At 43.4% G+C, this 25,716-nt stretch overlaps 2 protein-coding genes across 2 annotated transcripts in view; both read right to left on the bottom strand.

The window, feature by feature from the left end:
• The window catches only part of POU4F1 (POU class 4 homeobox 1), a 3,057-nt gene extending 1,206 nt beyond the window's left edge, over nt 1-1,851 (bottom strand). The window contains exons 1-2 of the mRNA XM_035003793.1: nt 983-1,851; nt 6-323 (exon numbers count right to left, since the gene is read on the bottom strand). Of these exons, the coding sequence (XP_034859684.1) occupies nt 6-323; nt 983-1,105 (441 nt within the window). The 5' untranslated portion in view covers nt 1,106-1,851. The remainder of the gene's footprint in view (nt 1-5; nt 324-982) is intronic.
• An 8,644-nt stretch (nt 1,852-10,495) lies between these two features.
• Nucleotides 10,496-25,716, bottom strand: part of OBI1 (ORC ubiquitin ligase 1) — a 39,968-nt gene continuing 24,747 nt past the window's right edge. Inside the window, exon 6 of the mRNA XM_035003211.1 lies at nt 10,496-13,253. Coding sequence (XP_034859102.1) covers nt 11,738-13,253 — 1,516 coding nt within the window. The 3' untranslated portion in view covers nt 10,496-11,737. The remainder of the gene's footprint in view (nt 13,254-25,716) is intronic.

The following is a 25,716-nucleotide window of genomic DNA, read 5'->3' as shown; positions in this document are numbered from 1 at the left end:
CCCCCCGGGCCGTCGTGGGCGCCGCCACCGCCGCCCGCCGCGCCCGCGCCACCCGCGCCGGCCATGAGCGCGAGCGAGGGCGACGAAATGTGGTCCAGCAGGTCGCCAGGCTCGAGCGCCTGGTGGTGGTGGTGGTGGTGGTGGTGGTGCGCCAGCGGCACGGTGGACGTGGACGTGCATGGCACGCTGTTCATCGTGTGGTACGTGGCGTCTGGCTTGAATGGGTGGCTCTTGCCCTGGGACACGGCGATGTCCACGGCCGCCAGCGCCTCTGCCCGCGCCAGCAGCGTTTCGTCTAGGCTGGCGAAGAGGTTGCTCTGCAGCTGCAGGCGACACAAACCAAACCGAAACAAAAAACAAACAAACAAAAAAGGCAAAAACACAAAACAAAACCACACACAAGCCGGAAAGCACAAGCAAAGGGCAAACCAAACACAAAGCAACCAAAATAACGACAACGGGGGTGGGGACAGCGGAGACCGGGAAAGATGGAATGGGGAGCACATTGAGGACGAGACAGGGGGGACAGATGAGAAGGGACGTGAGTGGGGGGAGAGGGATATGGCAGGGGAGAGGGGGGCACAAGAACACATTCGGGGAACCGGCGTGGGAGACCAAAAAGGAAGGGGAAAAGAAGAAATGGAGATGTAACTCGCAGCTGGGGACCCGTGTCACGCACCCGAACACGCACAGAGACCGCCTTTCCGAGGCGTGAAATTAACAGAGAAAGTGGAGGGAAGTCGAGAGTCATGTCCCCAGCGCTTCCCACTCTGATCGCAGGCGCCCGACACGAGGCAGAGGCGACGGGAACACGACATTAAGCGCCACCGGACAAAACGTGCCTCGCCGCGGGATTCCTCTAAAAATCCCTGCCCGCAAAACCCAGCACCGGGACCTGGCGCGCATCAGCGCCCGACATGCAGTGTCTCGGAGACGGGGAGGGGGCAGGCGCGGGCCGGAGCCTCGGGCGTGGGGCGCTTACCGGCGGCGTGGGCAGGCAGGCCCGCCGGATGGCCTCAGAGCTGGAGTGCAGCGACGGGTACTTGTGCTCAGGGAGGGTGGGATGCATGGCAAAGTGAGGCTGCTTGCTGTTCATAGACATCATCTTGATGGCTTGGCATGTAAATCCACAAACACTCCGAAAGTCTGCCGGAAAGTGCGCACGCCGGCTCCCCCGGCCTCCCTTCGGAGGCTGCAGCCGCGGCGGCCGCGCCGGGGGCTGCTGCTGCTCCTCTGCTGCCGCCGCTGCTGCCCGGCGCTCCCTTTGACCGTGCAGAGCGCCGCGCACCGGCCTCGCGATCCCACTTCTCCTAGAGCTCTAGCCCCGCGCGCCGACGGGATGCACTCCTCTTACACCTGAGCCCCACTTCTCGCGGCCGGTTCGGGGAGCTCTCGCGAGAGCTCCCGGCCCCGCCGCGCTGACAGGCATCAGCTGTCTCTGTCTGTCTGACGCGCGCTCTCTCTCTCCGCGGCGCCGTGCGTCTGAGCGCGCGCGCACTCGCCCGGCCGCGACAGGCGCTTGGGAGCCGCTCTTATAGTGACCACCAGCAAGGACAGCGCAGGTGATGCACCTGTAGCTACCCGGGCATGCGCACTGCACGCCTCACCTTTCCCACCGCGGCTCTGGAAAGATCAAAAAGGCTAGCTATTGTTTCAGGGTACGCACCTTTTAGGGGGAGAAAAACAAGATGCTCACAGCCCCTTGGTGCTTTGCCTCTCTCAAACTCTCCCCCATCCCCATCGCAAGCCCGGAATATATGCGCATTACTTAGGCACACCTCCGCTCCGGGATGTCTAACAAGCTGTTATATAATGTATACAGCTGGGTATTTGTATGTTAAATTATGCCCGCGCATTCCTCTGTATACAGTATAAATAACAACACAGAAATGCAGACGATGCTGTCTTTTGCTGCAAGAACCTGTTTCTTTCAAGGTTTATAAATAGGTTCCAGGAGAATAATCGCGGTGACAGACATTTGTTTGAAGCAGTCAGACGCTGTTGATTTCCATATAATTTAATTTCCTCCGCATACTTTGTTGTTGTTGTTGTTGTTGTGAATATAACTGTGTCAGGCACCGACAGTGACAGCCACTTAGGAGCCACAAGGAGCGTGTGCTTTCTACTAGGGAACCGCTGTTGAAATGAAATTGTGCATTTCTCTTATTGTTTGTCTCCTTTAACCGTGTACAAACCCACATTTCAAACGAGCTCCGGGTGATCTGAGGCTTCTAGTAATCAAAAGGAAAAATAGTTAACAGGATGTTGTTGGGATCCTTCCCTCTCCTCAGCGTGTACACACACACACACACACACACACGAACTTTATGCTGGAAACTCCGGGAGAAGGAAATCGCTTCAGAGAAAAAAGAATTAAGATGTTGAAAAGAGAACTTTCTTTTCCCTTCCATCGTTTGGCTTCTTTGCTTCTTATCTCTGTGTGTCTGTGTGTGTAGATAGATAGATAGATAGATAGATAGATAGATAGATAGATATGTATATATATGCGTACACTTCTCCAATAGGAGATGGGATCAAGCCAGTTTATAGGAAAGTGTGATTAAAATATTAATTCAAACCAATTTGAAAGAAAGAAACCTAAGCTGTGGTCCAGACTTTTTTATGTATTCTCTTATTGTGAAATCAAAACCTAAGAAGAATGAATCAATTAGCCAACCTGTTATATGGCCCTTGTGTGGCAGGCAGATCAAGGGCCTCCGGGGAGAACCACAGTTCAGGTGCCGAGACCCTAGGGACACAGAGCTTGCCCCGGGTGATAATAACAGCCCAGATGTTATCACATCTGCGGCAGGAGAGCTGGAGAGCAGCAAGGGGCTACTTATGGGGGAGGCAGAGATCAGATAAATAATCTTTCTGGTCTCTCCCACACCAAAGAGGTTTGTATTTCCACCAAAGAGCAGATCTCATTTCCATAAACCTCAATTTGCGTTCGTGTGGATCTCTTCTTCGGATAAACGTGTCCGAATTTAGCATACCCACTCAATACTCAAATTCCAAGAAAGGCCCCCAGGCGTCACCATGGCTTTTTCTTTCTTTCTTTTCTTTTCTCTACCCTCCTCCCCCATTGCAGCCAGAGAAAGGAGTAAGAAAGATGTTCATTTGCTGGTGCGAGAGGAGCCTTGCGTTTCCATCCATTATGTGGTCCCCTGGGAGTGCTAAATGCAACTTATCTCTACGGGGAATGGATGAGGAGCAGGACATCGCTGGAGGGAGCAAGTGAGTCCTAAGGTAGTCATCACACCAGGTGTCCAGGCTTAACCTAATCTTTCCTGATACCCCCATGGCAGCGATTCCCTGAGCTCTCTCACTAGGGAAAGGAAGGGTCCCGCAGAGGGCAAGAGCCTAGATCCTGCCTGCTCCCCAGGGAAACACTGGCCTTTAGAGACCCGGAAGAGTGCATGGGAGAAAGAACTGCAAACAGCCTAAGTTCCTCCCCAGTGGACCCCCAGAGAACGAGGCCAGCCCCCAAGTACTGGAAGCTCATCTGGGCTTACGCTGTGACTCTGGGAGGGCACCAGGAAACCCAGAAGTCAGGCACCTTGACAGAGATCAGTTCACCGGCCTGCCGAGACTCCTCCCCTAGTTCACATTTCTTTGGACAACTTTCTTTGGACAACACCTTGGGTTGGGGCCAGACTTTTGTCCAGATTGTCACAGCTTTTCCTGGGACTAGAAATATGAGGGTTGTGGGTTCAATTCCCAACCCACCTGCTAATCAATGGACTGGAAGCCCATTTAGGGCACATCTGTGTCCACCATGGTACCTAGCAAGGTGCTTGTCACAGAGTAAAAATGCCCCATCAAACAATAGGAAGAGAAGGCAGATGGGGAGGGCCAGGAGTAAAAGCCAGAGAGTTCAACAAGCCAGGGTTAATGGGGAGCAAGCAGGAAGATCACTGAAGGGTCTCCTCTCTTCCTAAAAGGGAGATTGAGACTGCGCCAGAAGGGTGTGTTGTCCCCATGCAGAGTTGTAAATCTTGATAGCAGCTTGTTCTTTTGGGGAGTTCAATTATTTCATCCCTCCCTCATTTACTTTCTACTTTCCTTTCCTTCCTCAAATGCTTGGTAATCAGGGCAAGACACTAGAAAGAAAATGAGGTATAAAATAGGGGTATCTGCCCTCCAGGAGGTGGCAGTCTCTAAGAGTGGGGCAGCCCCAGGTGAAGGGATGCTTATGATACAGGTGCAACAGGTTCAAAGAGAGGGAATTGGACAGAAATATGGGATGGGGTGGGAGATGTTGCTGGGACAGTTATCCTGCCACATCCCTGCTGGGCCTGGGCCCCAGGCTAGAGAGTGGGACACAGTGGCAGATCTGCATGCAGTTCCTTGACCTTATAAAATCTTTCGCTCCTTATCCCACGGCAGTGAAAGACAAGGGTGGTGGACTGGGGCTCACCAATATGTCACTGCTTTGTTTTCCTGGTTTGGCAAGTGCAGTAACTAGTTGGCCCCTGCCTGTGCTAATGAAGCACACATGGGGTCTGAGCCTTGGCATAGATTCCCGGAAAGGTCACCCCCCTTCCTTCTTATTTAATGACCAACACAGATTCTCCCCTCCCCGCCCCCCTCCCCCCATCTCATAGCTTTGCATTTTATCAAGAGGGGGATAATGAATGCACAGCTATTGATTTCCAAGGAATTTCCGCCCCCAGGGATAGGGAGTCTATCATCTGGATCAGAGACACATTTCTTTCCCTCATTAATTAATTTTCTCCTCCTCCTTTGGCAGGCCCCACTTCACATCTCCTTTGGCAGCTGCTTTTTCCCCCAAGCTCAGGGAGCAGAGATTCCTTGGTTGCAGTGAGGGCCGCGAGAGAGGCGCTGTTCGAGGGCCGGCACTGCAGGGAGTGAACTCTCCTTACCTTAGACACCCACCCAACCCCACAAATCAGGAGAGCGCACCTGACAGCAGCTGCCCTCTTGGGCTGCCTTTCTCTTTCCAAACGGGTGCGGGGAAAAATCAGCGCCCCCCGACTCAGCAGCGCGGGTGCGCGCGCGTACACACACACACCCCCTCCGGGATTGAACCCGGGTTATTTGTTCGGATTCAGGGACAGGGGGTTGGCACTGACGAATGTCAGCTTCAGTGCGTGGAGTTTGTGTGTGTGTACAGGAGGAGGGGATCGGGCTCCACGCTCTGGCCTGAACCCAGGGATCGGGCCCTACCTGCTGGCCGCCCCCTCGGGTTCTGGCGGCCCGAGCGGAAGCTCTGCACCTCCCAGACCCGGGGTGCCACGGTTCCCGCGGGCAGTTGCCCAGTTTGAAACTAGGCACATTTCACAGCGCAGCCCGCGCTCTGCGTGCAGGGAGAGCCCCCAGAGCTCAGAGCTGGCCGGCTCCAGAGGCCTGTTGGGTTGTTTTTAAGCAGCGTGAAGGGGCAGGCGGGGGAGGAGCAGGCCCAGAGTACGGGGTGGGGGTCGGTTCTCCTGAAGAGGAGCTGCGCTTGGGTGGGCCGGCGGCGCCCTCGCGCTCCGACACTTTCTGTCTGAAGGGTGGAATAGAGGAGCTACTAGCGCGGTACTTTCGCTTCCTCTCCGGCCGCCTTCCCAGGGCCGAGTCTGGGCTGCCTCGGTGCTAGGTCTCTGTTAGCGCTACCCCTCGCGCAGGCCGATTCCGGCTCTCCTGCCGCTAGGGGCCCAGGCTCCTCGCCCGTCCTGCCGGGGTCCTCAGAAGCTCCCCCACGCAGACCGCCAGGCCGCAGCGCGCACCCCGTCCGATTGTGGGCGGTGGCCCTGCCCTCGGCCCGCCCGCGGGCCCAGCCCTGCCCGAGCAGCGAGTTCGGAGCCGCGCTCTTGCTGCCGGGAGCTCGGACAGGACGCCCTGTCCTCCCTTTCCACCGCGCCCCGCCCGCACTCGGGACGTGAGTGAGTTATTGAGGCCCATGGTGATCTCCTTAAGGCTCCGGCCCCCGCGTTCAGACTGGATTCCAGCTGGGACCTGCGGAGAAGGATCTTGAGTAAGCTTGTCAAAACCCCACTGTTTTCTTTCTTCTGGCCGTTTAATTCAAGTGCAACTTCCGTTGGGAACATTTTCCTGGATGTCGACCACCCCACCCCGAAATGATGCGTCCCAGTAAAGTTCACTGCCGGTCATTATCACTCTTGGCGTTACATATGTAGAGATCGATCTATCTATGTATCTATCTATCTATGTATCTATCTATCCATCATCTATCTATCTATCATCTCCACCTTCTCCACCTTAATCTCTCCATGGACTCAAAACCAACCTACCTTGTGAAAGATCTACGGGCGAGGCAGGACAACTACGTCTGGGTCCTAACAGGGGCATGCCCCCCGCCCCCACCGCGCCCGCTAGTTTCGCTGTCCATGTGACCAATGTTGTATCACTAAACAAGGCCAAGGGCCCCAGTGGTTTAGATCCTAAGAGGAGCAAAGTCCCCCCCGCTCCACCCAGGCTCCTTCAAAACCGGAAGAGCGCGCTGGTCAGAGAAGGGGTTCGAGGTCCCTGAGTTAAAAACAACAACGAACAATCCAACTCTACAAAAGGCACTCCCGCCAGTGACCCTATGCGACGAGATGGAAATTCCGTCGCCTTCCCTCTCGTCAGATAGCCGCCTGCCAGCCGCTGCGATTCGGACGCACGCAGGCCGGGGTTGGAGCGAGTTCCGCTGGCGCAGATGGACAGCAGAAGACCCCTGGCCCGGTACGAGTGCAGTTCCGGGGACCGCGAGGCGGGCGCCCCTCGCCCTCCGCAGGCTCAGCTCTACCCGCAGGAGCAGGATCCCCAGGAGGGCCCAGAAGCCGCCGAGAAAAGCGCGAAGCCGCGAGTCCAAACGCCAGAAGTGCGGAGTTGGGTCCTGTCGCCCGGCTCCGGCGCTCGCCCGCGCCGCCGCCCGCCGCCCCTCCTCCTCGCCGCCCGCACAAATCAAAGCCCCTTGCGAGGGACTGGGAAATAGTTGCCTTGTCATGTAACACATTGCCCTGATTTATTATAAAATTTTAACGAAATCATGCATATTTTAACAGCCTTTAATCACTGCATGAAAATTTAATTCATGGACTGTAGCGCGTTTAAATAAATGAAGTGTTAATTCATTAGGATTAATTAATTTGTTAAAGGATTGTGTGCAAGGTTAAGGTGGAAAGAAAACTCTTTGTTGGTTTCGCGTCTTAATCGCCAGGTTTCGCGAGTGGTAATAAAATGAAAGGAAACCGCAAAGCAAGTCGTTTCTTCGGGTGGGGCCTGGGCGGGACCAGCTGAGAGAGCCCTCGAGAGCGCGGGAAATTCCGGCCCGCGGGGCACCGGCGGGTCTGCCCTCCCGGGGAACCGGGGGCGGGGGGGGGGTGAGGGGTGGGGGTGGGCGTTGGGGGAAGAGCGGCGCTGGTTGCGGAAATCCCAGAAGGCTGGGTGCGTTGGATTCAGAGGGAGGTAGGGGCCTCAGAGCCGAGACTAGCGGGCTAGACCTCGCCTCCCCACCCCCAGCACAAAGATGACCCTGAGTGAAGCGAGGTCGCGCCTTCCGGCCCTCGCAGCGCAAAGCCCCGGCTTAATGGACAGATGATGGGCCAGCCCTGCCACCTCCTGAGCCTTCCAGCGCCCAGGGAGTCACTGTCTCGCCATCAGGCCGCCGGCCCCGGCGGCTGGGGCTAGCTTAGAGTCTCAGGGGACGCTTAGAAAGAAGAGGCGGAGCAAAGCCAAACTTGCAAGCTTAGGCTGGAGCGATCTAGAAACCTTTCTCAATCAGAAGCCCTGGCATTAGGCTTCAGCACCTCTTCTGAGACGTCCGTCAAGTAGGCGCCCCTACAAGGACAGCGAACAAGCAGAAGAGACGTCCTTTTCCACACCGAGCTCTTATTCATCCTTAAAGACCCAATGCAAACAGCACTTCCGTGTAGATGCTTGATTTCCTCTCTGCTCCATGCTATCGCCAACACCGACTTTTTCTACTCACCGTGCTGTAAGAATCAAAATGGACCAGAACTAGCTCCTCCGCCCTCACAGAAAGTCTCAGTAAATGCCTACATCCTTGCCCTTAGTAACCCCGAAATTTTAAGTGTCACACAAGGCACACACTTCTCCACACTTGGTTTATTAGAGGGGGTCTGTTGTTCCCTCTTAAGACACAGCAGACCTTAGAATCTACCATTTCAAGAAGTGGAGCTCCAATTCAAAGTATTCTAGGCCGCTTCCGTCATGTAAAACTGAAGATCGCCCTAGCTTGAGCTCCAGATGGGTTCTTAAAAGAAATCTGCATCTTAATAGATGTTTCCTCGCTCAGAGTGGGGTTCCGAGAATTAGGCAATAAATGTTCACTATGCACTCTGAGATCATTGCTTAAAAGGTTTTCTCTCTGCCAAGTATTATTAAAAGGATTGGGTTACATCATCACAGGCAAAGACTGTGTTGTAGGACTCCCACAAATAGGAATGAAAGACCTTCTTATGAGGCTTTGGGAAACACTTTTAATCTAATAGGCCATACTCCATAAAGTTAAACTGTTAATCTCAGTTTGATGTTGTACAAGTATCATTCACAGGTACAAAATCTATGTATTACACTTTGAATAACTGAAAACCATTCAAGTATACAGAAACAAGTTGCTGAACCATCTTAGGGTTTAAGACCAAAGTTCTTCCCTTGTTCAGTGGTACCTTTAAACCATTGTAGATACAAAAGAAATTATAGGAATACAAAGCAGATATGAAATTAAGGAGCTATAAATCTTAAAGTCTACCATTTTCAGTTTTTGTCTCAGCTGATACATTAAAACAGGAAAAAACATGTCATTGTGGATGGGATTAATATTTTGAAAATTAAAAGATGAACACTAAAGGTCATGTCAAAAAAAAAAAACAAACCTAGCATCATGTCACAGTCCCTTGGCAATTACATTTTAGAAAGCTGAGCAATCAAAAGATGCTGTTTTTATAGGCATGACTGATTAGTGTCTGCTTCCCTTATCACAAGTGCATAATAAGGGTTAAATTCATCTAAATGTCGGAGTTAATGCAATTCTTTCTAAATTTAAAAGTGGCACACAAACAATTCTCATCACTGAGCTTCCACTTAGTAGTGGAGTTAGACCCTGGAACATTGGCCGGAATTAAATGCTACTTGAAAAGAAACATGCTAATATTTCTAAAGTAGTACTTTAAAAATAACCCTCGGATATTTCAAATCCATTCATCCTTTGGCCTACAGATGTGAACTCTCATGCTTGGGGGAGAAGAGTACAAGCTCTAGAGTCAGGGGCCCAGCTCTAAGACGTGGTTCTATCCCATTCCAGCTGTGTGACCACTAATCCTCAAATCACTTATTTTAAACTGAGGATAACAATTATTGGCTTACAGAGTTTGAAGAGGATTAAAGGCAATAGAAGTTAGTAAAGTGCTTGGTTTAAATAAGTTTATCTTTGTTTTTAGAGTGTGCATACAATATACTTAAAAATACATGAAACCACTAATCATGATATATCAGATTATGTAAAGAGTACAAATGAGAATATGTGATTAAAATAAAATCCTGCAGGTTATTCCCTTCAACTGAGAAATGTCACAGGTTTGATTAATTTAATATATGAAATATTGTTTTGGGAAGGGTGGAGCAACGTTTCCGAAGCAGCTGGGAAATACTTGGTCCAGTAGAGACACTCTAACCCTGATTAGGCATCACTAAATCAGGTTACACATTCTGCATTGCCATGCCACACTGTCAGTATATATTTGGATTAATGGATTAAGAACTGACACATTCATAGTAAAGAAGAGTTAGACAGAATTAGAGTGAGGCTTACCCTCAAATTTACTCTGATAACTCAGAAAAATTGTTGATTTCTACATTTAATAGAATTTCAAATATATTACCACATTGTCAAAGATATCTAAACTACTTATCTCTAAAAGTATCCACTGACTTTAACACATCAAAAGAAAAAATCACACACATATACTTATTGGAATATGTATGTTAAAATTATGCTTCATGTTAGCTTTTCTTTTTGGCCCTTATTATTTCTAAAAGTGGAAGGCATTATTCTCCAAATCATAAAAGTGATTTGTTACACTTTTATAGTTTCATTGAATCCTTAGAGTCTATTATTAACAGGGGTCAGCAAATTTTTCTGTAAAATGCCAAATGGTAAATATTATTTAGGCTTTGTGGGCCATATGGTCTCAGTGGCAACTATTCAACTCTGCCACTACAATGTAGAAGCAGTCATAGATAATATGTAAACAAATGAGTATAGCTGAGTTCTAATAAGACTTTATTTAGAAACACTGAAATTTGAATTTTATATAATTTTCCTGTATTATGAACGATTTTTTTGATTTTTAAAAACCGTTAAAAAGTGTAAAAACCATTTTTAGTTCACAGGTTTTCACAAGAAACAGGTGCAGGCCAGATTTGGTCCATGGTCCACAGTTTGTCAACCTCTATAAGATCAATTAAAAATGTAAGTTTTACTGGTCATTACAGGCTAATTCAATATCTAAGACAACATCAAGGATTACAGTGCTTATGACATCCTTTATTCAATTCACATAGAAAAGCATGCAGTATTAATGTAAAACAGTACAGTATTAATGTAAAATGTTCAGTGCACATTAGATAAACAAGTCATTAGCATACAAACCATTTTTAAAGGCCTATATAGGCATACCAAACATGTTTAGGATATACTTTTTCAGAGCCTAAATTAAAAATTGTGCTTAGCTCACCTATTCTCATCTCAACACTCTTCGTGAAAAAAAAATTCTGTCCTACATAAAAGATATTCTATTAGCCAACTAAAACTTCTTTTTCTTAAGTAAGGAAAACAGTGCAAGCAAGAATGCTACCATGCATACAGAGTTTCCACAAAGAATAGTAACATGCAAACAAGAACTTCACTCCAAAAAAAGCTCCCCTGGAATGAAAGTGGATAAAGCATTTGGCAAAGAGCGCTTCTGCACCTGTGTATCTGGAACAATGATGCTACCATGTTTAGGCTCCTCCAAACCCAACCAACCATTTTATGCCTTCTTTCCAAAGTAGGCTCAATTTCTGATTTTCAACACACACAGAAAGATGAGGAAATGAAAGCTACCTGACATAAAACAAGTATTTTCATATAGAAAATGTGTTCTTTCATTCTAGCAAAACGTTCTCACAAAAACTGTACAAAACACAATGTTAAAAATGCAAACATACATATACAAAACCTAAAAAAAAAAAGTAAATGAATACTGGACTACTATAGAGTGCTATTTCTCAACCATGGCCCTGCCTAAAAGTTGAGCCATCACTAAATATAAATAAAAAAAGGCAGACAAAATTATTCCCACCCTAGGAAAGCTTTAAAGAAACTCAAGTGTCTTATGAGCAGTGTGTAGACAACCCAAAAAGTTTTATTTAAGAAATCCAAGTTCTGAAGACAACCGAGGCTCATTAATAGGCCACTGTATCTAATACCTAAATCAAGACCCAGGAAAACAAAATACACCCAAACCAGATACATATAATATTCATTAAAAGAAACCCTCTCCCTATCTTTTCTGTTTAAAAAGATGCCCAAATGAAACTGAAAAAGGACAAATTCTTTAAAATGAACAAAAGTATTTTGGTTACAGGCTAATCCACCATTCTGACTTGACACTTGACTACAGATTATCAATTCAAAATCGTATAGAACTTTTATGAGGGAAAAAAGTAACTTTAAAAACTTATATTCCTCTCAGGACAAAAACATAAATGACACCTTTCTAATGAGTCAACTTTTAGTTGCTTTTGATGGGCTGGCATTGGAAAGACTGCTCTGGATTTTTCTTTTTGTTGACTGATTCATATTTTTATTCCTCTTCTCAGGCACAAAGGAAGTAGACCAAGGAGACTGAAGGTGGTTATGAAGACCATGCATCTCTGAGGTCATCTTAAATAAAGATGACCCAAACCTCTGATCTTCAAATAGCCTGTGTGAACTGCTTAACAAAACACCCTGGGAAAACTCAGTCTGAAACAAACAGCTTGGGGGTTTGATTTCATTAGTTCCTGGGTTAGAACTGGTATGGAGAGAAAAATCTTCATTCATTTCTTGGTCAGATGGAGAGAGGAGAAAAAAAGAAGTGGGTTTCCAGTCATTTCCATTTTCTAACTGATCAGTAGTTAGAGAACCTTTGGAAAGGTTTGGCTTAGTTCTTTCTTCCAACTTATCTGGTTCCTCAAGAAATTCACTGCCTTGAGATGACTTTGATAACCCATCTAAATCCACTGATTTAAAACCATTATTACAAGGGCTCTTGCTGTTGTCTGATTCTGACATCATTGAATCCAACTCAGAGATTTTGTCAAGGTAAGCTGCGTCCATGGATGCTTCACTGGATGTTCTTGTCCGATTCATTTCAAAAGAGCGAATAGAATTTAACCTCTTAGATAAGCATGAGCCTGATTTCTCACTTAATTTTAAAGAAATTTCTCCAACAGAATTTGCTATTGTGTTCCCCTCTGAGCTTTCAAAATCCAAGTTTTGGGCATAGCTTGTGGAACAACAGTCCCAAAACCCTGTCTCTGAGGAAGTAAAACACTCTGATTTCTTTTCATTTTCACTTCTATCATCTTCTGATGAATCTTTATTACAAACATTTGGAGAATCACAAAAATCATCAAACACCAATTTTCTGAGATGGTTTGAGTGCTTTTTGGAACCTACTGCTTTGACTACAGAGCTCTCTCTATTTTCTGGAGTACTGAGCTGAAGGCAACTAAGGGACAAAGGAGTACAAGGAGCTGGAAGATCATAAAGTTCTTCATCTTTGTAGGGTATACAATCACTTGGCTTATTACTCCATTCTCTTTCCAAGTAAGTATCCATACTTGTATCTGTCACATCTAACATTATTTCCACCTGTTTCTGATAGAGGTCTTTATTCTTAGAACAATTTGGTTCTGTTTTGCTGGTGCTTTCCTGCCTGGCAGAACTGCTAGAAGGTTTTGGCAGGTGAGAACTAGAGGTGGATGAGCCAAGCTGCTTTCTGGCACCATCACCTTGATTCTTTGATGCCATATCCTCCTCGTTGCCTATGCTCCCCTTGCCATCTGTAGAAAGTGCTCTCTGGCAAATGGAATTCATAGCTTCCTTCTCTTCACTTGAATTTTTTAGCTGTGCAATTTGAGATTCTAGTTCCTCTATATACTTATCACTTCGTTCCAGGGCTTTCTTGAGGCGATTGGTTTCACGTTCATGTTGTTCTACTTTGGACTGAAGAGCAGCTACTGTAAACCTTCCAAACCTGCAAGGAATAGAAAGATAATTAACTTTACAGTTGCAAGCTTTTTTCTTTCCTTTTCAAAGTTTAAGAGTGCAAACTGTCTCAACCCATTTCAATTTCACATACCAGTGACATTTCAGACCACTCCATGAACAGATCAAAAGCAATGCCAGATGTAGTATCTTCAGAAAAGAGTTTTTCCATTTTGTGTAACAATATGCATATGATAACAATGGCAAAGATCTAATAGGATACTTTTGTGGTCAAATCAGATTAGCTGTGGCAGAAAGGCAGAAACTCACTGCTGACTTCCCTTCCAAGAGCTAGCTCTCTCAATTCAGCTCATATATGCATGCAGGGTTATCCCCTAAAACAATGGCAAAGATTTATGATAACATTTGAACAGTGGTCCACATCTTGAAATATTTACATTCAATCATTTTCCTATCGTACAGCAGTGTTTTACAATACATTTCTTATACAATGTCACCTTGTCAAACATAAAATGCCAATTTGAAATTCAGAAATCTTAGCAGTCCCAGCAAGGGTGGTTTTAAGTACTTATTTGGACCCTTTCAATTATAGCCACTCTTGATCTGAAGCTTTTACTTGGCCTTTCTGAACACTGGGCTTTAATTCATTCCAGCTCTACTTATTTTTGGCATTTTACAACTGTGTGGGACATCAATCTCATTTCTTCCAACTTTGAAATACAAAGTCAGTGCTTGTGGTTCCAATATATTACACATAAAAACATTTTCACATTTTCTGAAAAGGAACATTTTGGAGAGTAACTGAAAAAGAACGTATCAAAAATTCACTTCTTTTACTCAGGATTATCTTGTTTTCATTATTCCCTTAAGAATGGGTACTGGGGGGTGTCTAGATGGCTCAGTTGGCTGGGTGACTGACTCTTGATTTATGCTTGGGTCGTGATCTCAGGGTCGTGAGATTAAGCCCTGAGTGGTGCTCTGCCCTCAGCGTCTTGTCTGCTTGAGATCCTCTCCCTCTGGCCCTCCCCTTGCATGCTCACTCACACGCTCTCTCTCTCTCTCTCTAATAAATAAATAAAAATAAATCTTTAAAAAAAAGGGTACTAGGTTCAGCTCAGAAAACGGTTCTGAGCACCCAGTATGGGCTGATGGTATATCTGGAGCTGGGGATACAAAGATCAATAAGACTGTCCCACCCCAATGGATATAAAATGTCTACCTTAAATTCCATCAGAACATCAAAGAAAATTCTATCTTTTAAGAAACTGCTTCTTATGAGCCAATACACATAAGCCTTGCATTCTAACCCCATGAAAAATACTTTTCTCCACAAAAGTTCTTTTAAGAAGCCTCTTTCTATAATCTTTTTGATGACTTAAATATTGACCCATCTTTTTTTTTTTTAAGATTCCGTTTATTAGAGGGCGCCTGGGTGGCTCAGATGGTTAAGCATCTGCCTTCGGCTCAGGTCATGATCTCAGGGTCCTGGGATCGAGTCCCGCATCGGGCTTCCTGCTCCTTGGGAGCCTGCTTCTCCCTCTGCCTCTCTCTCTCTGTCTCTGTCTCTCATGAATAAATAAATAAAATCTTTAAAAAAAAAAAAAAAGATTCCGTTTATTAGAGAGAGAGAGGGAACACAAGCAGGGGGAGTGGGAGAGGGAGAAGCAGCCTTCCCGTGAGCAGAGAACCCGATGCGGGGCTCGAACCCAGGACCCTAGGATCATGACCTGAGCCAAAGGGAGATGCTTAATGACTGAGCCACCCAGGTGCCCCCAATACTGACCCATCTTAAAGAATTCACGTATTGTCTGTTTGGAGGAAACTACTTGAGAAGGTGTTCTTCAAAAAAAAAAAAAAAATTTTTTTTTTTAAATCTGTGGGTTTATCTTTTTCTTCCTTTCCCCCCTAATTTTTTTTTTTTTAAGATTTTATTTATTTATTTGACAGAGAGAGACACAGCGAGAGACGGAACACAAGCATGGGGAGTGGGAGAGGGAGAAGCAGGCTTCCCACGGAGCAGGGAGCCTGATGCAGGGCTCGATCCCAGGACCCTGGGATCATGACCTGAGCTGAAGGCAGATGCTTAATGACTGAGCCACCCAGGCTCCCGTCCCCCTAATTGTAAAAGTAATTACAATTAAGGGGCGCCTGGGTGGTTTCTTGGTTTAGGCTCAGGTCCAGATCTCAGGGTTGTGGGATCAGCCCTGCCTAGGCTCCCACTCAGCAGGGAGTCTACTTCTCCTCTCCCTCTGTTTCCCCCACCCCCAATCATGCTCTCTCTCTCTGAAATAAATAAATCTTTTTTTTTAAAAAAGTTATTACAATTAAGAGAACGTACTAGGTATTAAAAAAAAAAAACAAGAAACCCACAGTAATTACCTTTTAGAGACAAACACTGTATGTGTATGTGCTCTGACTCTCACTCAGTGCCCAACACCTCCTCCTACCCTACAGCCCAATTCACTCTCTAGCTCACTCCAACACAATTCCTGCTGTTTGGTATTGGGGGGGGGGAAGCAGAGCAAAGGTAAATATAGATTCATAAAATCTCAGGATTATACGAGCCTTAAAAGAAAGGGTGCTGAATATTGATCTACTCACTGCAATTAACTAACTGAACTCCCAGAAAGAGCACACTCCTTCAACCTCTAAAAAACAAAGCAAAAACCACAGGTATAACAAAAACAAAACCTGTTTTGTTTTAAAACCTGTTCCCTGTTTTAAAACCAATTTTACTACTATGAGTATCTGGTTAAATGAATGATGGTAGCTTTTCCTTCTTTGTTAGAGAAAAATGTTTTAGTTTATAAATGTAGTATTTAACAGAGCTGTGGTTTCTGCAAGAGAATTTTAAAGACCGGACAAATATCTTAAGGACATCAGTAAAAATGTTTGTAAGTTCTTGATCGTAACTACTCTATAATCAAACAACCCACATATTTTTATTCTTTTTATTTTTATTTTTAAAGATTTTATTTATTTGACAGAGAGATAGCAAGAGCAGGAACACAAGCAAGGGGAGTGGGAGAGGGAGAAGCAGGCTTCCCGCGGAGCAGGGAGCCCGATGCGGGGCTCGATCCCAGGACCCTGGGATCATGACCTGAGCCGAAGGCAGACACTTCAGGACTGAGCCACCCAGGCGCCCCTCAAACAATTTTTTAAAGATTTATTTATTTTAGAGAGAGACAGAGAGCACGAGCAGGGGGAAGGGCAGAGAGAGAGACAAGTAGACTCCCCGCTGAGCGGGGAGACCGATATGAGGCTCAATCCCACAACCCTGAGATCATGACCTGAGGTGGAATTAAGAGTTGGACGCTCAACCAACTGAGCCACCCAGGTGCCCCCAAATCAAACAATTTAAAGTCAAATAATGCTACTAGATAGGAAAGTCAACTATTACCAAAGGATGTCCTTGGGAACTCAGAGGCTTATATAAAGAAAGACTAGTGACAAATAAGAAATGTTTCCCAAATTTTAGCAGCATTTTATTAGAAGGTTTTAACCTGGAATTTCAAACGTCACTTTAAGATGCTACATTTGCCCCTATGTTTATTCTTTTTAATTATGTTTTTAAAAGAAGTTAGCAAATGGCTCTGAGTGAAGTCAAAATGACAGCCCCAACAGTGTATTGTGTGTTACTTCAGAGAGAAAGCTGAAGTGCCATGAGAACTAACAACAAAGGCCAGCAAAGGAGCACATATGACAGGGACAGCAAGCAGAAGTCACCGATGGAGCTGGCTGTTTTCTAAAAGGTCGCTGTCCTCAATTCCCCAAAGTCCCCTTTCAATACTTTACAAGTCTGTAATACTCTGAGTGATCAGATCTTTTTACCATGCTAGTAAGAGGCCTGTGCTGGTGGGCAAATTAACAGAAATGCATAGTGAAAGCCATGGAACTGATCCATTAATCAATCAATCCATGTAATTTTTTGTCTCTCTCTCCCCCATTCGAGTATAAGCTCCAGGAAAGCAGGGAGTCTGACCATCTTACATTCACTGGTAGCTCCCTAGAACAATTCCTGGTATACAGCAGTCCTCATTAAATACTTCCTGAATAAATGTTATTTTCTTACTTTAAGATGCATCAGTGCCTTAAGACAGAACCAACAGCATAGGAGAAGCCAAAGGTCCTTGCGTCCCTTTTACATCTAAGTATTCTGAATCACTATATTACTAAACTGAATGTTTCATACATTTGACTTTTTTTTTTTTTTTCTTTTCACTGACACCAAGGAAAACAACAGAGAACAACATATTCAGAGTATAGTTCTGTGGCTCTTTTTTTTTTTTTTTTTACTACAGGCTTGCCATCTTATACTGCTCCTTCTAAAAAAACCTGCCACTTAGGGCTCCTGTGTGGCTCATTCAGTTAAGCATCCGCCTTCAGCACAGGTCATGATTCCAGGGTCCTGGATCAATCCCTGAGTCCTGGCTCCCTGCTCAGTGGGGAGCCTGCTTCTCCCTCTCCCTCCGCTCCTCCCCCTCTGCCCCCACCCCGCTCGTGCTCTCTTCTCTCTCAATCAAATAAATAAAATCTTTAAAAAAAAAAAACAAACTTGCCACTTTAACCTTACCAAAAGAATGGACACATACGAGACTTCTGACATAGCCATCAGGAATTTTAAGCTTACCCTCGATTACTGTATTAGATTTGGCAAAGGGAAATTAATCAAGTTATATAGAAATAACAATTAGGGCTGCATATCTGATGCTATACTTCCATAAAAGAAGACAATGAAGATAAGAGCTATTTAACTTTGGGTTTTAATACTCTTATTCACACTAATTCCAGATATTTCCAGAGTACATAACATTAAATGAATCAATGCCAAGGCAAGCCGGAGGGAATTCTAACATCATTTACCATACTTCCTTTTCCTGAGCAAATTTCAAAATGGAGTATTTTTATAAACATTCCATTAGAGACCAAAAGGCTTTGATTTTCAAAGTAGCAGTGATGGCCAAAGGCTTCATTATGTCAGAGAAAACATCATAAAGCAGTTTGGGAGCTGCAACTGATATATCGGAAGTGTACTAGAATCCGAGAGAAGCTTAAAGGATTTTTCAGCTTGCAATGTTAATGGATATATACATTCTGGATTAGGGCTCCCCTTGTCCAAAGAGCTACAGAGGTACAAGATTGTTCCTGTACCTACTAGCAGTAAGAGAAATGAAAGTCCTGTTAGTTTGACCTTTGAGGTATTACATCTAGAATAGATGATCGCTAACAATGAAAAGCTCCTCAGTCCACATTTTCTCATAGCCCATTACACAGGAGTAATAGGACGTGCTTGAAGGGGATTAAAAGAAAGCAAATGTGGTAAAAGAATAAATGCCAGGACCAAGTACCAAAAGACCTAACTTCTAGTGCTATGCTGCCATTAACTAGTTGTGAGAACTTGAGCAATTAACTTGCCTCTCTAGTTCTCAATGGCATCCCCAACAAAAGGGATAAAGTCAGCAAGCCCAGTGGGTTGCTGAGACCACTAAACTCCCGAAACATCTTCAGGACATAGGGGGACATCAGGGAAATAAACCCACCTGCCCCCCATGTATCTTTGATTTCATATCTTTTCCTTATTTGCTAGATGAGGTCGTAATTATGAAACAAAGTAAAAGCAGTTTTTGGATCTGAACCAGCTTTTATGATCTGGCCTATGTGACAGTTTTCCAGCATTGATATCCTGGCTGCACATGCTTCCAATACTCATAAATTTCAGTTGCCACAGTTTAGGTAAATAATACCAGTTACTTAACAAAGTGGCTCAAATTTAACACATTATATTGACTGTAACTAACTGCATGAAACTGCATAAAATAAAAATTTCAATACTTGCTTTTCAGCTCACAAAAGAGTACATAAATAACAGATATGCATCAGTGACCAATCGGGTCACTTCTTTCTAAGTCTGAAAGTGGATGGTCACTCTGCATCTGTTATTGAGTTCACACACAGACAGTACACATGTAGTCCTGTCACATACATTTTACAATAATGGATAACCAAAAGACAGAACTGGCCAACAAAAATGAAGGTGCAGCTAAGAACTGAACGGCGATCAATGTTAGAAGTAAAACTGGAATCAAATGTAAATGTAGTTACTGAAGACCTGACCATGGAAATGTTGAAACTGTCACCATTTGAGAGACCCTAGCAATGCCTGAGGAACCTGGGAGCGGCAAACTTGTTGACATCAATGAGGGAAGTAGTGGTGGTGAAAAGAATAAAGATGTCTAGAGGAAGTGACAGGTTGGCAAAAAACTTCACATTAAAGCAATATGGAGATATTCCACGACACTGAAAGCATTAAGGATAAAATGTTGGAAGCTGTTGCAAACTTAGGAGTATGACAATTCGTCAAGACACTGGAAAAGATGCTAGTGGCTACATATCATAAGTTCTAGGATAGGAAGACAAGCACTATTCAGATTATTCTCCACAGGTTTTTTACAAAGAAATAAAATACTTCACAATGTTTCTCATGTTTTAAATTCTACTACATAAATATTAGTGTACTAAATATTAGTTTTTCTCTTTTTTTCATTTCCATATACATTTATAACTGACAGTAAGAGATTTAATATTTTGACAAAAATTATTAAAGTTTATAAAGCAATTTGATTTTTCCCATTGATTATTAAAACTGCTTTTCATTTTTACTGGAATGGCCTTTTTTATGGTCCTCCACAACTGTGCAAAGTGAGGATTACCTATACTGAAGGAATAGTTGATATATAAGAAAACCAAGTAAACTTGAGTCTTGAATTTTTTTTTTAAAGAATAACCCATTCACAGAGGGAATTTTATTGTAGAGTTGCCTGTTTACACAACTGCAGTTGTGTATCTTCTCAATTCCCTGACTTTCAGAGATATTAGAAAATACCTTATTTTAAACAGAGAGTAAAGGTAGGGTTTCGAAGGAAAGAACATTCCATTATTCCTTTCCCTTTCCTAAATATCTTCTCCTAATGCAATATTCACCAGTTAGAGACTCCTTTAATTTGCAAACTCCTCTTTTTGATTACACGTAATGGAAGTAATAAGTAGCTTGTAATATGAACTCTTCAGAAACATGAAATTTTGATAGGAGTTGGAAGAAAAGGGAGAGGCCCAAGTACTGTGTTCTGCCTTATGGTTATGTGTGCAGGGTGGGCAGAGGGGCATATTTCAGGGAAAGAGGGCACAGAGGTCCAGGGCTGTAGGAAGGTCAAAACTGTACTTGGTGGTGGGGGCCTTTCACTCTCACCTGTTTCCAAAGAGTAGTTTGTGTGTTTACCCATATTTCACCCTTGTGTACGTGTCAGGAGGATGGTCGGGGGCATTCTGTCTTTAAACTACTAGGGAAGCTTTGGGAAGTAGCTGATATATTTTTATCCACTGCAGAGCTGTATGACTTATCAATATTTCAAGAGTTTTCTCTTTTTAAAATTAAACACCCAGTGAAGAAAATGCTACATTCTTAGAGAATTTATTAATCACAAAAGTGCTGTCTATGACCAATCCTAGCCACACAAGTTGGTTCCACAAAAATATGTTAAATAATATGAACCATACTAAGAGAACAGGAAGGAATTCCTCCCCCCTGAAGACTCAAGACAACATTTCTATTTTCTGGACCATCATCAAAGAAAGAAAGAAACAGCCCATCATCAAATAAATGAATGAATACATATATACATAAATAAACTGAACTTTTGTGATGGAATTTACCAAGAGTAAGTGTAACACGTAAGTCTTTAACAGTAGCCTGACCACTACTGAAAATGACAGTGACAAAAATAACTGCAGAAACCACAATTTATTAAATGTTTACTTGAATCAAGCACATCGCTATATGCTTGTTATATATTATATTTTTTATTTAATTGTCCTGTCAACCCAATGAAGGAAGATCTGTTATTTTTATTTTAAAGATGAGAAATGAGAAGCTTAAAAAGACTGTCTCTTGTTCAAGGATTTGCAGAAAATGGCAGGAATGGGATTTGAATTTAAGTGTGTCTGAGTCCAAACACCATGTCTGACATTATATGAAGTGCCTAAACATGAGATCCCTTCTTCAGTAATATAAGTACCTATTTATACTGTAAAGTAATGTAAAATACAAGCTAGGATTGCTGAGCACACAGTCTGTACACACAGTTAAGTAACTAGGATTGTTGTAATATTTACTAATACATACACTTGCTAATAAAACCTGGAGTGGAAATAAGGGATCAAGATGTTGAAAGACATACAGATATGTATGCACAAAATTGAGAAATATTTATCAAAAACCTACTATGTTTTAGACACAAGTTCAAGAATATTTTGCAATTTCCAAAGATCATTTACTAAAGTGGCCTTGCAGAAAACTATAGCACAGACAGATCACCCTGACAAATGCCAACCCAAAGAGGGTAGCTATTTTAACCAGAGATATGAAGACTAAATCAGAACCCAAACCACAAATTTGAAAGCCCCATCTTTAAGTGAGCTAATGACAGAAAGTATACATGATCATTTTGTCTACCTCATGCATAATCAGCAGGCATCTTCAACTATAAGGGAACAGTGCTACTTACGTGAAATGAGCAAAATTAAAGTGGGCCTAAGCATCACATAGGTACTTGTCCCGGGGTCTTATATTGAGGAATAAAAAACACAAGCTATATTATTAAGCTGCATCTTAGTTTTAATAAAATAGAAAGTACTTCAACATTTGCAAGAATAAAAAAAAGTCACAATATCCTCCTTAAAGACAAAGGTCACATGGACAGTGGAACTAGATAAAGAATTAAGGCCCACGCAGCCATTCTTCCTCTTTCTACCTCCCAGAAGTACCGTTTAAAGATTAAGGTACAGTCTGCTTTGCAAGCTTTCAAACGGAGAGTAGGGTTTTAAAATAACAGCTCATATTATTAATACAATTTTAAAGGAAGTTTTGTGTGTGTGTGTGTTTATTAAACTATACCATGCCTTTGTAGTTGAAAATTGTGATGTTGAAAATTCTTGCTGAGATACCTAGAAATTCTTAACACAAACAACCTTAGTGTTGGGCTGCATATGTAAAACGAAGAGGAACAGATTCTCTTTTGTGGTCTCTAAAAAGGGCTGACATATATATATAGACTGCCTCTGAAGGTGGAGTACTCTTTTTACTATGGAAAAAATTCCATTTTATTTGATAAATATATTTCATTTCAATTCCACATAGAAATGCCCTAATTTTCTGCCCCAAAAGAAAATATCAGCCTTGAAGTTTACAGGACATCAGTGGGGATCTTAATCTTTCATGGAAGGAAATAACCTATGATATGCTATTTCATATCTTTTTACAGTTCTAAAAAAAGGACTTATAGGTTTTCCCAAATATAATAACCTTAACAACAAAATCTCAACAGTGTAATAGGACAACTATTGTTATATGAAAAGAGCATACTTAAAAATCTCCTGACTAGTATCTACCTATTTTTCACTACAGTTAGATCAACCTCTCTCTCACCATGAGGAACAATCTATTTTTTTATTCTTCCAATTCCAAAGGGAATGTTTATTAACATAAGAAACAATCTAAAACAAAATAAAACAAAAACTGTGATCCAGCCATCCTGTAATTATTACTCTGATGACAGTTACTGAGGACTTAAAGTATGCTAAGAGGATATGAGAAAGGAAAACAAAAGGTGTAGAACACATTCTTGTTCTCAAGCAGGTCCTAATCTTCCCAACAACCTTATTGCTTAGTCATTAGCATGCATTGCAGGCTCTTAAAATATCTTATCAATACAATAAAGACAAGTTGACAGAAAACTGCAGATTAAACTGTCCATCCCCAATTAGCTGAATACCCAGAGAAGGGCCCCTCAGGCGGCTGAGGGGCTTGAGCACACCTGGCTGTCACAGTCTGGCCCCAGGGTATCATCAGGCTCCCCTGACAGTCTACAAGTTCCCCTTCCGGGAAAACCAAAGGGCATAGCAGAATCAGTCATCAGATCAGGCTGGGGTCAAATACCAGGAGTCATGGCGTTTGTCAGGGGAGAATCATTAGAAGTAAAAAAGGCCAGAATAGGTCAAGAAGGGACAATAGCCAAGGCCAGCAAGACCAGAGGTGCTGCTGAGGAAGTCGAAACACAGGAGTAGTCTGGGTGGTACTGGCATGTCTTGAGACACAGTTTAGGAAGAGCAGAACTGTGAACCCAGGAGCCACAGCTCAGAGTAAGCATGGAGACAGATAAAGGCAGGATAAATCCAGTTCAAGTAAGGAGACTCAGACAAGAAACCTTGTCCAGAAGCCCAGCAACATCACCTCCTCCTTTCCCCTTTCTTGCTCCCAATCTCTAGTATGACTCAGGAAAACCTCAGGAAATCCCTCTGCTCTCATTTGGAGAAAATGCCAAGAATCTTGGGAGTTTCTTGTCCCTGTAAACTCTTTGTACTTTAAGCTTCAAGAAAGCTCAGAATCTTAATTCCCTGATTAGTTCCTTCCACGTTGCAGCATGGAGTATTAGAGTATAACGACTCCTTCCTTCTGCCAGTCTCCAGAGAACATACACACACACACACACACACACTCACACACAGTCATACACACACTTACATGTATTTTATACAGATACACATATGGCATGCATTTTTATAAATATGTCTTAGCTCCAAGAAGCTAGCCAGTAGATTAAGTGAGCATGACAGTCATGGAACTTGTCAGTATACCATGTGATCCTTAATAATGTAAGAACAGTGGGAAGAACAAGAGGAAAGTGTTTCTTCTGTCTTAGGAAATCATGAAGGGCCTCACAAATAAGAGTAACTGCGGAGGAATTAACAAAGCAGAATAAGAAGGGAGAGGCTAATGGGAAGGACCAGGAAAAACGAAGGAAATGGCATGAGCAAAGGTGCAAAGGCCAGGTCATAACATGGTGAATCTGGGCCCAGTGAGAAATTCAGCATGGCCAAAGCAGAGTATAAGAACGGGAAGGTTGGAGAGGACACAAAAAGGCCAAAGCTAAAGTCATATTGTAAAGAACCTCATAAACTTCTGAAGAAATTTGGGCTTTAATTTGAGGACGATGGGGAATCACCAAAAGTTATTAAACAAGGGAGTGAGATGATCAAATTTATATTCTAGAATCTTGGCAACAATAAGGCAGATGCTTTAGGGTTGAGAGTGGAAAAGAAGAGGAAGCAGTCAGAAGGTTGTTTAAAATAGACTAAGCAAGAAATCATGTGGATCTAAACAAGTGGGAATGAGAAGATGGATTACAGAGACATTTAAGAGGTAGGACAGATAGAATATACTGAACAGTTAGGTGTGGGATGAGGAGAAGGGGTGGAGAAATAGAAGGCCGAGGTTTCTATCTGAGGCAACCAGATGAGTAAGTAGTAAAGCCATTAAGGAGGATAGGAACAAAGCAAGAGGATAAACAATCTTTTGAGTAGAATGGATAATGGATACAATTATTTAGACACACACCTCTATCGGTTCTTTGTGCTACACACTGTTCCAAGGACATGAAATTATTTCTGCTAATCCTCGCAGTAACACATCATCCACACTGTATATAAAGAAAATGATGGCTCCAAGGGATTAAGTAATTTATTGAGTGTTATTTATCTATTCATTTAATTATTCAACAAATATTCATCAGATGCCTTTCAGGTGCTGGGGTTTTGCAAGTAAAGGAAACAGGCAGTTAAGATTCTTACCCTTGCAGAGCTTAAGAGTTTAGAATGGAGGGGACAGACAACAAACAGATCAAGCTATTAAGTAAACAAGATAATTTCAGACTGATTAGGGCTAGGAAGACAATATACTATAACCTTGGTTCAGTACTAGCTGTGGGCTCTGTTATAAGCACATTTCAAGTTTTAATTTATTTAACCCTTACTACAACCTATTAGATAGGTACTACTTTTGGCCTCATTTCACAGAAGACAAGAACAGAGATACAAAAAGGTTAACTGTCTTCCCCCAAATCACAGAGCTAGTAAGTAGACAAAACCAGAGTTCAGTCCTAGGGTGTCTGGCTCTGGAGCCTGCGCTCATAATCACACTATACTGCTTCATCATGCCATGATTTTATTTATTACTATGGTATCACAGTAAGACAGAGTAAGGACTTAGGAAGTATGAAGCAGAGGGCTGCTTTAGAATGAATGATCAGGAAAGGCATCTCTGAATCTGATTGGCAGTCAACCACATTAAGATCTAGAAGCAGAACATTCTAAGCAGAGAGAAAAAGTCCAGCATGTTTTAGAAACAGAAGAAGGCCAGTATGGCTGGAGCAGGATGAGTTGGGAGAATAATATGAAGTGGAACAGGCAAACATAGACTAGTTTGTGAAGAATCTGGATTTTATTTTAGGAAAAAACAGGACAGTTTTAACCAGGAGACTTCTATATAATTTGATTTGTATTTTATAAAAAGACCATTTCAAGTATGGTGAAAATGAATTCTGTAGGGGAAGGAGGGGCAGAGTGGAAGCAGGGACATTTGAATCCAGGTAGTCTGTCTC

Source organism: Mirounga leonina, unplaced genomic scaffold (genome assembly GCF_011800145.1).
Source record: "Mirounga leonina isolate KUSES-001 unplaced genomic scaffold, KU_Mleo_1.0 Mir_127, whole genome shotgun sequence".
Taxonomy (NCBI): Eukaryota; Metazoa; Chordata; class Mammalia; order Carnivora; family Phocidae; genus Mirounga; species Mirounga leonina.
Note: the sequence above shows the minus strand (reverse complement) of the source record. Positions and strands in the feature narration are given on the sequence as shown.